General features: G+C 41.9%; 1 protein-coding gene across 1 annotated transcript; it reads left to right on the top strand.

Annotated features, from left to right (window-relative positions):
- The first annotated feature begins 114 nt into the window (after window positions 1-114).
- CCT5 (chaperonin containing TCP1 subunit 5) lies at window positions 115-15,593 on the top strand. Its single transcript, XM_083519383.1, has 11 exons — window positions 115-368; window positions 1,365-1,425; window positions 1,516-1,680; window positions 5,615-5,813; window positions 7,630-7,822; window positions 8,251-8,400; window positions 10,024-10,143; window positions 10,226-10,411; window positions 12,442-12,579; window positions 14,483-14,663; window positions 15,343-15,593. The coding sequence occupies exons 1-11, from the start codon at window positions 264-266 to the stop codon at window positions 15,468-15,470; spliced, it is 1,626 nt and encodes a 541-aa protein (XP_083375509.1). The 5' UTR covers window positions 115-263; the 3' UTR covers window positions 15,471-15,593.
- Window positions 15,594-16,466: the final 873 nt, after the last annotated feature.

Below are 16,466 nucleotides of genomic sequence, written 5' to 3'. Positions count from 1 at the left end.
ATACAAAAGAAACGACGTAGATGGGTAGAGAGGCTTTCGCTTTTAAGCCGGAAGTTCAGGTGGTAACCCCTCCCTCTATCTCTATGACGGTTGGGCGTGACCGGAGCGCATGCGCGCTCGCGCCTCTGCCCAGACGCTTCCAGAACCGTTGGGGCGAGGTGCCGGTCGGGAGGTTCTCGCGAGACGGGAGCGGTAGCGGGAGTTGGCGTTTCCCTCACGCGGCCGCTCCGAGGCCTCCATCCCTTTCTCTGCCTGCCGCCGCCATGTCGGCCATGGGGACGCTGGCCTTCGACGAGTACGGGCGGCCCTTCCTCATCCTCAAGGACCAGGAGCGGAAAAGCCGCTCCACCGGCATAGAGGCCCTCAAGGTACGCGGCGGGCGGGCGGGCGGGGAGGCCGGCCGGCCGGCGCTGGGATTCAAAGGCCGATCCTGGTCGTGCAAGAGCCGCCGCCGCCGCCGTTCCCCGCCTCTCTCCCCGGGCGGGCTCAGGGCGGCGCGCTGGGCTCTCGCTGCTCCTTGGTGGGCATCTCGGAGCCGCCGCCTCGCTCCGGCCCCCCTCCCTGTGGCGCGTGTTCGTGCCCCCCCAGCCCCCCTTCGGGAGTCGACCCCTCCCCCAACTGCCGCCCCTTCTCCCTGCAGGCCGCCTTGGTTCATTTCCCCCGGCCCTCCTTCTACACCAGGGGTCAGCAGACGTTTTCCGCCGGGCCGGCCCACCGTCCCTCAGACCTTGTGGGGGGCCGGACTGCATTCCTACGCCCCACAAATGACCCAGAGATGCATTTTAAATAAAAGGACACATTCTGCTCATGTAAAAACACTGATTCCCCGACAGTCCATGGGCAAAGTTTGAGAAGGCGATTGGGCCGGATCTGGCCCCCGGGCCTTGGGTTGCCTAGCCATGTTCTACACCTTATTTTCCCCTTCCCGTCCCTTTCTGTTTTCGACTCTCTTTGGAGCGTTTGACAGAATTGATCGGGATCCTTGACGATCCAGAGGGACAGGAATGTCGTCACACTGCGCTAACCGTTTGAAAGCTTTTTTTTGGGGGGGGGTGAACGAGAGAGCTCCTTTCATTTCATTTTGAAAGGAAAGGAGCTAACACCCTGCCTAGCAAATACTCTCCATGTTCTTAGAGACACGAAAATGATGCAGTCATTCAGGTTGTATAATTCATCTTTATGTACAGATTCAATTACAGAAAGAATTATATGAATTGTTACATTTCTTGGTGACCCTTATGTTATATGTCTATTCCATTTAGCTAATGAAATGTAAAAAAATAAAAATTAAAAAGAGGCAGCACTGTCTCCATCTCTGTTCTTGCAAGATTTTGTAATACTGGTTCTGTACTTGTGTTTTATAGTCTCACATATTGGCAGCTAAGGCAGTAGCCAATACTCTAAGATCTTCGCTTGGGCCCAATGGTAAGTATAATTATGTTATAAACCTTTAAATCTTCTGTGTTAAAATGCTTTTCTATTCATACTGGCATTTTGTTTCAATGTTTGTTGCAGGCCTTGATAAAATGATGGTTGACAAGGATGGTGATGTGACTGTGACAAACGATGGTGCCACCATCTTGAATATGATGGATGTGGACCATCAAATTGCTAAACTTATGGTTGAGCTGGCGAAATCTCAGGATGATGAGATTGGGGATGGGACCACAGGTGTTGTTGGTAAGATTACTGAATCTTATGTGTTGAAATTTTGTAACTTTAAAAGTGATTTCAAGTTCCTCATAAAAAATGCTAAGTTTGACAGTAATGACTAAGTATCATATGTAACTGGTACCTCGGTTTTTGAACACTCCTCGGAAGTCGAACATTCCATGCGGCTTTCACTGAGTGCAAAATCCTGAGGCCTAGCTGTCGGCTATTGAGTTTTCGGTTTTCGAACATTTCAGAACTTGGAACGGTCTTCCAGAATGGATTATGTTCGAAAACCAAGGTACCACTGTATTTAATTATACACATTGCCACATTGTGTTTTTGTTTATAAAAGAGTCAAAGCTACAACTTATAGCAGTTGATCAGTTGCCAGTGCATAAAACTTTAACCCTGTTGAGTAGCATAAAATGGCATTATTTGCAGTAACTGCATGGATTGTGCACCTGGACCAGTTTATTTAAATACTTTTGCACATTTACTAGAGAATGTGTATTCAATAGGGATTCTTCCCTGTGTTTGTAAAATTGCATGATAGGTCTTAAATTGTGGTACTCCGTTTTTATCCACACTAGTATTTGAGGTGGTAAAAGTGGTTTTATCATCTCTGCTCATGATGAAACTTGATAAGTACATGAAATTAAAAGGTTAACATGATAAGAGGATAGATAGATAGAGAGAGAGATAAAATGTCCAGTAGCACCTTAGAGACCAACTAAGTTTCATACCCATTGAGTCAATCACCCATCTCCTACTACCCTCCTGAGAACCCCCCCCCTATATATAACTTCTGTTTCAGTGTATCTGAAGAAGTGTGCATGCACACAAAAGCTTATACCAAGAACAAACTTAGTTAGTCTCTAAGGTGCTACTGGACAATTTTTTAATGTATTTTGACTGCGTAAGACCAACACAGCTACCTACCTGAATGAAAGAGGATACTTTGAAATAAAATGAGTTTTATTTAATGTCCAGTATGTTCTATAAAGGGACGCGGGTGGCGCTGTGGGTTAAACCACAGAGCCTAGGACTTGCCGATCAGAAGGTTGGTGGTTCGAATCACCGTGACGGGGTGAGCTCCCGTTGCTCAGTCCCTGCTCCTGCCAACCTAGCAGTTCGAAAGCACGTTAAAGTGCAAGCAGATAAATAGGTACTGCTCCGGCAGAAGCTAAACAGCATTTCCATGCTGCTCTGGTTCACCAGAAGCGGCTTAGACATGCTGGCCACATGACCGGGAAGCTGTACGCTGGCTCCCTTGGCAATAAAGTGAGATGAGTGCCGCAACCCCAGAGTCGCCACGACTGGACCTAATGGTCAGGGGTCCCTTTACCTTTATGTTCTATAAAACAGAACTGGCACTGGGTGATGTCCAACTTTGTCATACTTGAAATACAGTGGTACCTCGGGTTACAGACGCTTCAGGTTACGGATGCTTCAGGTTACAGACTCCGCTAACCCAGAAATAGTACCTCAGGTTAAGAATTTTGCTTCAGGGTGAGAACAGGAATCGTGCAGCAGTGGCGTGGCAGCAGCAGGAGGCCCCATTAGCAAAAGTGGTGCTTCAGGTTAAGAACGGACCTCCAGAACAAATTAAGTTCTTAACTCAAGGTACCACTGTAGACCCATACAAATCGATAAACTTAAATCCATTCATTTCAGTAGGTCTAAGTAACACAAACGTTTTGTGTTCCATGACCAATGATCTTTTCCCAAATTTTCAAAATGAAAACATGTAAGCATCTTAATCTTCACATTGGCAGCGCTGGCCAGTCCTCCGCCTGCAGAATTGTATCAGCGGGAGCAGTTTGTTTCTGTAGGATGGAGCTTATTTTCTGATGGAATAATGCTTTATAAAGCTATATTTTAAGTTGTTTATTTTATGGGATAGATTTGTGTTATATTGACACACAGCCTTGATTTTATATTTTACTCTTGCTATGATATTGGATATTACATTTCACATTCTATATAATATCTCTTTTTTAAAAATAATTTTTATTAATTTACAACAAAAACACAATAATTTCACATCCAATTTTTCACAAAATATTTCTTTTCTGGACTTCCTTCAGCTTCTCCGTAAATCGTCCATAGTCAAATTTAAATTATGCATTCCTTAAATTTGTATTGTCATTATTTAATCCTTTCCCATTCTAATCCCTTTTAACAATACTTCTCAGATTTCACAGTGCTTCTTTAAATCCCTCTAGCGTTATCTGCCCCTCACATATACTTCTCAGATATTCCACAAATTTCCCCCAGTCCTCGATGAACTTTTGGTCTCGTAGATATTTAATCTTCCCAGTCAATTTACCCAACTCAGCATAGTCTAACAGCTTCATTCTCCATTCTTCAATCGCCGGTATTTCTTGTAGTTTCCATTTCTGAGCCAGTAACACTCTTGCTGCTGTAACTGCATATTGAAAAAATTTACAGTCTTTTCTCTTTATCTCATTTCCTAAAATCCCTAACAGAAAGACCTGTGGTTTCTTTACAAATGTGTATTTTAGTACCTTCTTCAATTTTAGTACCTTCTGAAATTCTGAATCTTTATCTGCATAACCACATTCTTTAATGTCTTTCCTAAACATTTCATTTATTTGAAAGTAATGCAACCAATCTCATACACGTTCTTTAACTTGTTCATATGGTTTCATTTTCCATTTTCCTCCTTCTTTAAATATCAATTGACCATATGTGATCCAACTGCCTCTCATGTTAATTTTCTTTACACTCATAACTTCTAATGGGGATAACCAGTGTGGTACTCTAGATTCTAATAGGTTTTTATACCTATCCCAAACTTCAATTAAAGGACCTCGGAAGATGTGGTTCTCAAAACCTTTATGAATTTTCTTCTTCTCACACCATAAGTATGCATGCCATCCAAATCTGTTATCAAACCCCTCTAAGTCTAATAATTCCTTATTTTCTAATTTTATCCATTCTTTCAACCAGCAAAGACATAATGCCTCGTAATATAATTTCAAGTCTGGCAGGGCAAAGCCTCCTCTTTCTTTCGCATCTGTTAATAACTTAAATTGAATTCTCGGCTTTTTGCCCTGCCAAATATATCTTGAAATCGTTCTTTGCCACTCTTTGAAAATCCTAATCCCCATTCTATATAATATTTCATTAAATATCTCATTAAAAATGGTTTTTGGAAATTATGAGACTAGGGCAACTATTACTTTGAATTGGACATCTTTAGTCCTTCCACCCTATTTGGCTTCAAAACCCTATAAATACCTATTTACCTGATCATCTGATTGTAGCTGGTAAAATGATTTCCAAGTTATTGTTCAATATCAAGTTCTTGTAAAACTGGAAGATTTAGGTTTTTCAATTAGTTGGTATTCTTCAAAATATTCTAATTGGTGTGTGTTGGCAGGTAGATTAATAAAAATATTCATGGACTTGCTTGCACACAGCTGTCTGTTTCAGGAACTTATCTTTAGGTGCCAGGAAAAACATTCCTCACCTCACAAGCTTTTGGCTAATTAAACCGTGTACAGTGGTACCTCGGGTTACATACGCTTCAGGTTACATACGCTTCAGGTTACAGACTCCGCTAACCCAGAAATAATGCTTCAGGTTAAGAACTTTGCTTCAGGATAAGAACAGAAATTGTGCTCCGGTGGCACAGCTGCAGCTGGAGGCCCCATTAGCTAAAGTGGTGCTTTAAGGTTAAGAACAGTTTCAGGTTAAGAACGGACCTCCGGAACGAATTAAGTACTTAACCTGAGGTACCACTGTATTGGCTTTTAAACTGCGGTGAGGGTATTATTTGTTTGTTATTATGGTATGTAGTTTTGTGGTTTTATATTGTAAACCACCTTTCGATCTTCGGATGAAGGGCAGTATAGAAATTTAATAAATAATAACAGAGAGGTAAAACTGTCTATTAAAGAGGTAAAACGTTTTTGTTACAACTTTGCTTCTGCAGTTCTTGCAGGTGCTCTATTGGAACAGGCAGAGCACCTGTTGGATCGTGGTATTCATCCTATCAGAATAGCAGATGGGTATGAACAAGCTGCTCGCATTGCGATTGAGAACTTGGACAAGATCAGTGACAGTTTTCCTGTTGACCCAGAAAACCTAGAGCCTCTCATTCAGACAGCAAAGACTACTCTGGGCTCTAAAGTGTAAGTACACACTACTTCTTTAAAAAAAAAATAATACTCCTAGGTATTGTAATTCTGCAGGCAAATTTCTGTTTGAGCTTATGGTTACTGAGAGTTGAATTATGCATTACATTGAGCACATGGTGTGTTTTTTAAAGCAAAGGGTAATATTCAGCCCAATTACATTATACAGAATAGATTCATTGTAATCAATGGACTTGAATGATTTAAGTACAATGCTTCATTGGGTCTATTGAGTATAATTAGCATTGGCTATTGCCCAATGTGCTTAACACTGAGCCTTGTTTTGAAGGAAAACCTGCTGATTTTCAACTATTGCTAGTGAGGAAAGATTATCAAACAGTGAACTGCCACAGAAGCAGGAATGCCCCAGGCTGCCTCTGCCCTGCTTCCTTTGAGAGTAGCCAGAGGAGGTACAAGAATGAACACAGCACCCACACCTATCTGCTTTTGCTCACCCTTCCTTAAGAGAAATGTGTTTGCTCACTTACTCTTCTCTCTGGACGTTGTGGTGCAGTTACTTAATAAGGAGCAGTTACTTAATTCACTCACCAGTGTTCTACAGGTGGTGACAATTGAACCCAAGCCTCCACTGAATGCTACCCATTGATAGAAGAGGGTGGGTGAGAAGGAGCAGCAGCTGTTCCTTGCTGCTTTCTTGCAACAGCAAGGACTGGGAAAGTGATGGTTGCTGCTGCTTCTGATCACTCATTTGCTCTTTTCATCTGGTAGGCTACACCTGCTTGTGTGCTCGTTGTTTTGGTGAGCAAAAGTAGGTAGTTACTGCTTTTTGGAAGAGCAGCTGCCAGAGCGGTGGACTCGTAATCTGGTGAACCAGGTTCGCATCCCTGCTCTTCCACATTCAGCTGCTGGGTGACCTTGGGCTAGTCACACTTCTCTGAAGTCTCTCAGTCTCACTCACCTCACAGAGTGTTTGTTGTGGGGGAGGAAGGTAAAGGAGATTGTTAGCCGCTTGGAGACTCCTTAGGGTAGTGATAAAGCGGATGGATATCAAATCCAAACTCTTCTTCTTACCTCCTTTTTTGTCCTTTTACTGTGTGGTGTATTGGGTAGCTTTGGGCTCATCAGGCCCACTCTCCACCAGAGTTCCATGCAGAGGGAGAACAAAGGTAAACAAGTGAGAAGATGAAGTAACTGCCTCCATGATGAACCACCTATGTTGTGTCACCCAAAGAAAAGAGTGAGGAAGCAGAGACAGCTGCTTGCAATTTCTCTAGGTCAGGCATGGCTTCATTGACAGGTTAGACACCCACCTGATGTTAGGTCACAAAGTTCAGCCAGACTTGCAGAAGAAAATTGTTCCTTTGCAGCCCCAACTTTAATTCAGAGTCAAGACATGGCTGCAAGGAAAGAATCAGAAACACGCTTAGAGTGCGCTTCTGATTCTTCATCCTTTACTTGCAGCTTGACGTTTTCAGTGGTGGCTTGATGTTTCCTATGTCTGACATCATACAACATCAGGCCATGGAAAGGTGGCTGTGGTTAGCTCAAAAAGACCTTGCAGACCTGAGGTTCTTCACTCCTCCTTTACAGTTTGATTTTCTCTTCTCACTGATTTCTGCTGATAAGTTATTTTTCTTCAAAATAAAAGTGGTGGCGTTGAGGAAAAGTGCTTAACATAATATGCAGTTTGATCATAAGTTTAAAGTGAGCTTGTGTCAACATAGTTTAAAGATTCATATTTATTCTGTGAGTTCTCCAAAATCTTCAGTAAGCTATTCGGGTCTACAATGGTTGATTTTTATTTTTTTTAATTACCTGAATATTTTATAATGAAACTTCCGTTCATTTTTAGAATTAATCGTTGCCACAGACAAATGGCAGAAATAGCTGTAAATGCAGTGCTAACTGTGGCAGATATGGAGCGCAGAGATGTTGATTTTGAGCTGATAAAAGTCCAGGGCAAGGTCGGTGGTAGACTGGAGGACACCCAACTAGTAAAAGGTGTGATAGTAGATAAAGACTTCAGCCACCCACAGATGCCTAAAGTGAGTGACCTTGTTGATTTGGTAATCACATTTTTTCTTTGTAAACCTTGAGTTTTCTTATTGCTGCTTAAGTCCAGCTGTTTTTTAAATCAACTCAAAATGTATTATTACAGTGGTACTTTGGGTTACACACACTTCGGGTTACAGACTCCGCTAACCTGGAAGTAGTACCTAGGGTTAAGAACTTTACCTCAGGATGGGAACAGAAATCGTGTGGCAGCAGGCCCCATTAGCTAAAGTACTATTTCAGGTTAGGAACGGTTTCAGGTTAAGAACAGACCTCCGGAACAAATTAAGTTTGTAACCAGAGGTACCATTGTATTATCATTATTATCTGGGGTGGTTTGTTCTTGAGGAAACCATTAATTTTTAATCATTAAAACTTGAAAGTTTATTGCCCACTTTAACTCTAGCCCTTATTTTCCCAGGAACTTAAAGATGTTAAAATTGCAATACTGACTTGCCCATTTGAGCCACCTAAGCCAAAAACTAAGCATAAGCTTGATGTAACATCTGTGGAAGACTATAGGGCATTGCAGCAGTACGAGAAGGAGAAGTTTGATGAGATGGTGAAACAGGTTAGAATGATACTTGTTTGTTTTAATATGCTAAAAGGCTTTTGAAAAGTGTCATAAAAATCTTCACTTGCATTTGACAATTAACACTCTTGCCAAATAGTACTGAAAGTGACCATTGTATTCGGTGTTGTATATGTTGCTGTCGTTTAGTCGTGTCCGACTCTTCGTGACCCCATGGACCAGAGCACACCAGGCACTCCTGTCTTCCACTGCCTCCCGCAGTTTGGTCAAACTCACGCTGGTAGCTTCGAGAACACTGCCCCACCATCTCATCCTCTGCCGTCCCCTTCTCCTTGTGCCCTCCATCTTTCCCAACATCAGGGTCTTTTCCAGGGAGTCTTCTCTTCTCATGAGGTGGCCAAAGTCTTGGAGCCTCAGCTTCAGGATCTGTCCTTCCAGTGAGCACTCAGGGCTGATTTCCTTCAGAATGGATAGGTTTGATCTTCTTGCAGTCCATGGGACTCTCCAGAGTCTCCTCCAGCACCAGTGTTGTATATATTCCACTCCTAAAGTTTATATTCCACATGCAGGTTATTCAAATTCTTTATCAAGGGAAGCCAAATAATATAACCCATATATAAAAGCAGTTTTTGCATAATTCTGGTATTCCTAATCATGGGTAGGGGAAGGTGCTGTGCATGGCACTGAAACTTTGTCCCCCTGCCACTAGATAGCTTATTTATCCACCTCTGTGGCTTGTGAAATTTGTCTTCCAGACTGATAAGCATAGTTTTGCAATCTATGTTTAAAGTTTCTAACGTTTAAAGAGAGGTGTGTGTGGAAATGCGCTTCTGCAGAATTTCTGTATGCACTTAGCCAAGATTATACTTCTTGCAATACTAAAAGGAAATTGAACAACATTTCTGAATTTCCTATTTACAGCAAGGTGATCTTGCATAAAATCAGAAGTTTAATGATGTCAGAGAATGGTCTTGGAGTAGCTTTGAAGTGGATATGCACTTGATTAGGATTTAGAAGTGAGGCTGATGTAAGTTGCACTCAGAGTTGGAATCCAGTGTACTGTATTCACTATTCATGACTAAGTCTCTTGATTTTCAGTGAGTCTGTTCTGAGTTTTGCTTTGTTGGATACCACTCAATGCTTCTAAAGCTGGGAATAAAATTGTGAACCAGTGCTTCCCTGCCCACTTCTTACTTTTATGTACTTCTGAGAAGCTCAAAACTAACATTTCAAGTCAAAACGGAAGCTGACCAGCATGTGTGAGTCTGCACTTTTTTGAGATCTATGGCTCCACCTAGCTGTTATTTGGTCAAACTATGGCGCAGGGCCAATTCATGTTTCCTTTTCTTCCATCCGTCTCCTGTGTAACAGCGGTAGGCTTTAAGCTTTTGAGCCAGGCCTCTACCGTTGCAGGAATGTTAGCATGAAGGCCCTTCCAAGCTGCACATTTATTTGATGTGCACCACAACCGGGGGCAACCCCCAAACCAGCTAGGGAGACAGCTTGCCATAGTTTTTAGCACCTCCATGGGTGGTGAATGTAACTGGCATCTGTTCAGGGCTGCCCCTCTTCATGCGGCTACTTAGTGTAACAACTTCATGGTGAGTTCCAGCAACTAATTTTCTTGGAAAAAAGCACTGAATAAATATGTATGTATTTTAGATCAAAGACACTGGTGCAACCCTAGCTATTTGCCAGTGGGGATTTGATGATGAGGCCAATCACTTACTGCTTCAGAATGAGTTACCTGCTGTTCGCTGGGTTGGTGGTCCTGAAATAGAAGTAAGTATGAGTCACTTGCTACTCCTTATTTTTCCTGTGTACTTCAAGGTTTGTCACTCATAGCTTTTCTGATTGCTTTCAGTTGATTGCCATTGCAACTGGAGGCCGCATTGTACCTCGTTTTTGTGAGCTCACACCTGAAAAACTAGGATTTGCTGGCATTGTCAAAGAGCTCTCATTTGGAACCACAAAAGACAAAATGCTTGTAATTGAGCAATGCAAAAATTCCAGAGCTGTGACCATCTTCATTAGAGGTGGAAATAAAATGGTGAGTGAGCTAATTTAATCAGATAGTGTCTGCAGTTGGTTTTTTCCTGTTAAAATCTTTGTACTGTTTTGCTTTGATCTGCCTTAATAGAAATTCCTAAGTTGTGACAAGAACAAGTAGTAATCATTTGTATGTATTAGTATGCCCTTATTAACCTTGGAAATAGGTGATGTAAGAAAAGTACCGTATTTTTCGCTCCATAAGGCGCACCTTTTTTTTTGGGGGGGGGGGAATTCAAGGAAAAAAATATGCGGCTCTTGGGGGCTTTTGCGGAAGGTGGGGGAAGTGGGAGAGCCTCGCTCTGTCCCTTCCCCCACCTCCCGCAAAAGCCAGGGATAGCCGCGCGAAGCCTCCCCAGGGCAGCTGGATGAAAGCTCCCCACTGCCCTGTGGAGGCTTTGTGCCGCTAAGGCAGAAGCTAAAACAGCTAGAAGGGAGCGCTGCACAGCACTCTCTCTAGCTGTTCTGGCTTCTGGGGTAGCCCGCGAAGCCTCCGCAGGGCAGGGGGGAGCCTTCATCTTACTTCCTGACAGTAAGAGCTGTTTGACAGTGGACTTTGCTGCCAAGGAGTGTGGTGGAGTCTCCTTCTTTAGAGGTCTTTAAGCAGAGGCTTGACAACCATATGTCAGGAGTGCTCTGATGGTGTTTCCTGCTTGGCAGGAGGTTGGACTCGATGGCCCTTGTGGTCTCTTCCAACTCTATGATTCTATGAGCTGCTCAGGAGCTTGTCGGGGCTGGCGGGGGAAGCCCAGCTTTCCCCCAGCCCCAAAAAGCGGGTCGGGAGCAGCGGAAAGGCTGTGCACAGCCTTCCTGCTGCTCCCAGAGCTTGGCGGGGCTGGCAGGGGAAGCCCAGGTCCCCCCAGCCCCAGGGACCACACATTCGCTCCATAAGACGCACAGATATTTCCCCTTAGAGTTTAAGTTCAAGGAAAGTTCATGGCAGAGCATTAGAGATGAGGAGGTCATCCTTTCTTTTAATATACTATGGGTTGATAGTTGGCTCTTAATTCTGGATACCTTAAGGGTTCGTTTAAACATAATAGGTTGCATTAACATTGTGTTCTGCTTGCACAACAGATTTTCACTTTTCAAGGGAACTTTTCCATCCTTGCCTTTGCCCTGCAGCCTCCTGCACACCCTCAAAATTGTGATTACCTTTTTAATGTCATCAGCCCTTTCTACTGCTTGAATGTACCTGTTCTGCTCTTTACATCAAAATAAAAAAATTCCTTCCAGTAGCACCTTAAAGACCAACTAAGTTAGTTCTTGGTATGAGCTTTCGTGTGCATGCACACGAAAGCTCATACCAAGAACTAACATAGTTGGTCTTTAAGGTGCTACTGGAAGGAATTTTTTTATTTTGACTATGGCAGACCAACACGGCTACCTATCTGTAACTGCTCTTTAGATGTTTTACTCCCACATGCACATCATGTTGAAATTAAAGAGTTTTATTTGTTTCACTGTGTTGTGAGCATAATTTTTATCCCACTTTTTGTCTTCAACCAGTGAACCTTCTAAAACTAGATTATCAAATTAATTTTTCCACTTTGAAATTAAGTTTGTAGACCTTCAGTAGAAGCATCAAAACTGAATAGTGGTGTTGTTTGCTCATCCTGAGTTGGACAGGAGAACTGCTGTCCAAAATGAATTCTTGGGAGGCAGGAAAGGGCTGCAGTTCATACCTTTTGTGTGCTGTCGCTTCTGATACAGATAGAAGTAGCTGGAGGAGGGTTGTGTGGATTTTTAGAACAGCAGTCCTACTCAGAAGCAAGTCTCATTCTATTCAGTAGGGTTTACTCAACCGATAAATGGAAATAGGATTGCAGCCTGTTTTGATAGGATTTTTGGGTAGCTGTGCTTTTTAATTTTAAGCCACTAAAAAGAGTGAAACTGGGCAAATGACAGCAGTATAATTGCTAGTGGAACCTGCTGCTCAAAATTTGTATGCTTGTTGGATTTTCTGTTTATTGGAAAAGTGCTATAACCTTAACTTTCTTGTGCGTCTGCAATTGCTTTGTCTAATTGAAGATAATTGAAGAAGCCAAACGATCCCTTCATGATGCATTATGTGTGATCAGGAATCTTGTTCGTGACAACCGTATTGTTTATGGCGGAGGTGCTTCTGAGATCTCTTGTGCACTGGCTGTTAGTGAAACAGCAGATAAGGTAAAAAAGAAGTTAATTGATATGCCATGCTGACCAACTTTACATTAAGCTTTTGTAGAACTACGGATGCTGCACTGCAGATCCAATTTTGTTTCTACTTGTGGTTTCTAGTGAAGCACCTGCAAATAGCAGCACCCTATTCACTTCAGTATCCATAAGCAATTTTATGCTTATGGATTGATAAGGGTGAATTGTTCCTAGGCTGATAAAACTGCAATATTCTTCAGATGTGTAGTATCACTTTCAACCTAAAAATAGATGCTTGCGTGCTCCCACACAAGAAATCTTCAAATCATTGGCATCTAGGCCCATCTCTAAAATTCAGTCACTGTAGTATATTGGAGTGTCAGACTTGAACCAGAAAAAAATGAGTTTAAATCCCATCTCAGTCATGAATTTGAATGGATGGCCTTGGCCCATTATTTCCCCTCTCATCCTAAGCTACCTGACAGATTGGGAAAAGGACTGGATGCATTTTGATGGCAGTGGGAATGCTTTCTGGAGGGCCACATCATCATTTTTTTAAGGGGAAGAGAGTTGCTGCTTTTCCTTTCTTCCTTTTGTTTTGTTTTTGGAGCTGTTCTTGAAGTATAATTATACTAGTTTTGTCTTTAGCAGAGTTAACTGTTTTCCACATTTATTGGGCTGGGGTGTTAGCCTGCATGTATACAGACACCTCCTTGGATTATTATTTGTACTCCTTGCAGAACTGTTGAGTTGCTCATATAAGTTGAACTCACTTGTCCTCATTGCCATAATCACCCAGCCAAATATGATTCATTATATGGCCTCATGACATTATATTCACTATGTGAGTCTTGAGTGGTTTGTTTTGTCCATGTAGCTAATATGGAGGTGGAAGAGAGAAGAAGCATCCGGGGGGGGGGGCGCAGAGTACCAAAGCAGTTGCAAAGGGAAACTGGATCACTAAAATGACAAATAGGCACACAGTCTAAAACACTAACAATAAACAAAAAAAAAAAGAGACCACAGTCCTGTTTCCCATAAATTGAAGATACAGTGTAAAAATATATAAAACGGGGCTCAACAGGTTATGCTCAGATACATGTCTTTCTGATCACAGCGTCTAACAGCACAGCTGTTCATGTTTACCTAGCTGCTCCTTCTAACTGACTTATAAGGCTTCACATATAAGCAGCCTAGCTGATGGCCGCTGCTGCTGGGAGCACTGCTGCTTCTGTTGTTCCTCTTTGGGGTGGAATGCAGAACTGAAGCAGCACTTCCTTAGACTTTGCTCTTACTTCTTGCTGTTAAACTTTAGGATAGATGAAATAAAAATGTTGGGTGAGGTAAAGCCAAAATGGTGTGATAGATGAGGAGTGTCAATATAAATTTAATAAATGAAAAAAAATATGTAATGGTCACATGAAAAATACAAGCATATTCTGGGTAATAGTGACTGGGTTTATGCACCAGAATTCAGGTTTATAAAAGTGAGAGAATCTCTTGAAGCTTTTATTCTGTATCATTCAGCATCTGAATTCCCCACTTATTAATATTTAATATTTCTTGATATTTAATACAATAATTAATATCAAGTTTAGATTTTTATGTAGTAGCTTTGGTTTTGAGGGTAGGGAAGGAAGCTATATTTTGTCAGCTGGAAAAACATAATTCTCTGTATAATGTCACTCCTCACTCTGCAAAGATGGTTACAGCTACAATCCTGTTAAGTGGAGAAAGATATAATAAAGTAGGCAGTTAAGATTGAAAGGCACATCTCATAAGCAGGTTCTTGTAGCTAAACGTCTTGTGCAGCTTGTGTTCTGTTTGGTTGTTTTTTTTTAAAAAAGAACAGTATATATTTTCAGGTAAACAGTTATTAAAACATAAAGCAGGCTCTGTTTTCGGACTTCTTATTCTGTGTTACTTGTTCTCCTAGTGCCCATCACTGGAGCAGTATGCCATGAGGGCTTTTGCTGATGCCCTCGAAGCCATTCCAATGGCACTTGCTGAGAATAGTGGCATGAATCCTATACAGACAATGGCTGCAGTGCGGGCTCGGCAAGTGAAAGAAGAAAACTCTGCTTTGGGTATTGACTGCTTACGCAAAGGGACAAATGGTAAGGACCACAAGTGCCAGCATTATTTCCAGATAAGTGTCAGTGAATGTAATGATTGTTATTCTACTGCACGTAATTTCTTAGAAACACCTTAATGTCATTAATATTCTGAGCTTGCCACCCACTCCAAAAGATGGGCCCTTCAACTGGATTTAGTGAAATACAGTGGCATCCCTTTTGTGCCATTGACATTCCAGGAGAGATTCCATGGAGAATTGGGCTATGCCTTAGGCCATTTGTCTCTGAACACCAGCTGTTGGGAATCGCACACGGGGAGAGTGCTCTTGCTATTAGGTGCTGCTTGGGGGCTTTCTATAGTCATCTGGTTGGCCACCTGAGAATCAGAAGCTAGCCAGGATGGGCTCTTGGCCTATTCCAGGTTCTTATAATCCCATACAATGTGATCTTCCCTTTGGGTCCTTCTAACTCTTGATTGTACCAGCCATTGGTCCTAAGGCACAGGCTGGATAAATGTTTCTTGAGTCTGTAGGCAACTCTAGTTCTGCTAGTTACTGCTCTTACCATTGAATAAAATGAATTGTTGTAACAAGAACATACATAGAAATCTATTCCTTGCTGATGCATAGAACAGATCTGTTTTCTATCTTCTTGTATTGTGCTGGGAATGTTAAATAATTTAAGTGAATGCAGTACATTTACATTTTCTTTCTCTTCGCAGATATGAAGGAACAACATGTTATAGAAACTTTGATTGGCAAGAAGCAGCAGATCTCTCTGGCTACTCAAATGGTTAGAATGATTCTGAAGATTGATGATATTCGCAAGCCTGGTGAATCTGAAGAATAAAAAATTAAACCTGACATGTTTCAATTGCAGTGGTCCCATCAGCCCAATTCCAGTGTTTTCTCGTAGGCCGTTTCTGTTTGATATACTTATTTACATCAATAAATAGCTGTTGTGGTGTCAGTACTTTTTCAAAAGTTTCATTGTTCTTTTTCTTAAGTTATGCTGGGTCCCAGCTCCTCTTATACAAAGATACTGTAGAAATAGAAACCTTAAATTGTTCACATTATCTGTAGCTTTTAATCTACTGCTCTCGTTTCCTTGTGGTGTTAGTACAGAAACTACATTAGTACCTTTAGTACATTAGACTTGTATAACACTGTCGCCCTAATTTTTGGATTTTAGCATGGATTGTATTAAAGTGGGCTTTGTGGAATTGTAACTGGGAGGAACTCGAAATAAAAAAAGATGTGGGTTTTGGAAGAGCAGCAAAACAGAGTGCTTATGGTTCTGGAAAAGAGTCTCATCAATACACTGATAACCAGATGCTTTCTTTTTTGCCAGATACTTGCGGTCTTTGTTATTGCTTGGTGCTGGAAGAATTTTAGTGACACCATAACTTTATAGATAGTCTATTGGTGTACCAAGAGATTGTACATTACAAATGGTAATGATTGGAGGCCAATGATTAGGCCAGTGGTTGTTAGGCTGCAGGGTTCAGTTTTTAACATCTCAACATAAAATTCCTGAGTAAGGTTAGCTGGGGAAATATAGTGTGCCGATTACACCCAGCTCTGTTTCTCATTTTTTACAATTTAATGTGGGGAAGGCTGTAAAAGAGCTGAAGCCAGTAGCTGACTGCATGAAGGCTAATAAATTGAAATGCAGTCTTGACAAGGCAGGCTCTTTTGCTGGGTGGTTTGGCTCACCAAGGAGGTTGTTTCTAACTTCTAGATGTAGTTACAGTTTGCCTGAAGTACCTTGCTTGTTTGGCAGTCAGTGATGTTGGGGTGGAAACTTTTCCGGTGTTTTTATTTTATGTTGCTGATGAGCTTACAC

The sequence above is a fragment of the Podarcis liolepis genome (genome assembly GCF_965112155.1).
Source record: "Podarcis liolepis genome assembly, chromosome: 8".
In the NCBI taxonomy this organism is placed as follows: Eukaryota; Metazoa; Chordata; class Lepidosauria; order Squamata; family Lacertidae; genus Podarcis; species Podarcis liolepis.
Note: the sequence above shows the minus strand (reverse complement) of the source record. Positions and strands in the feature narration are given on the sequence as shown.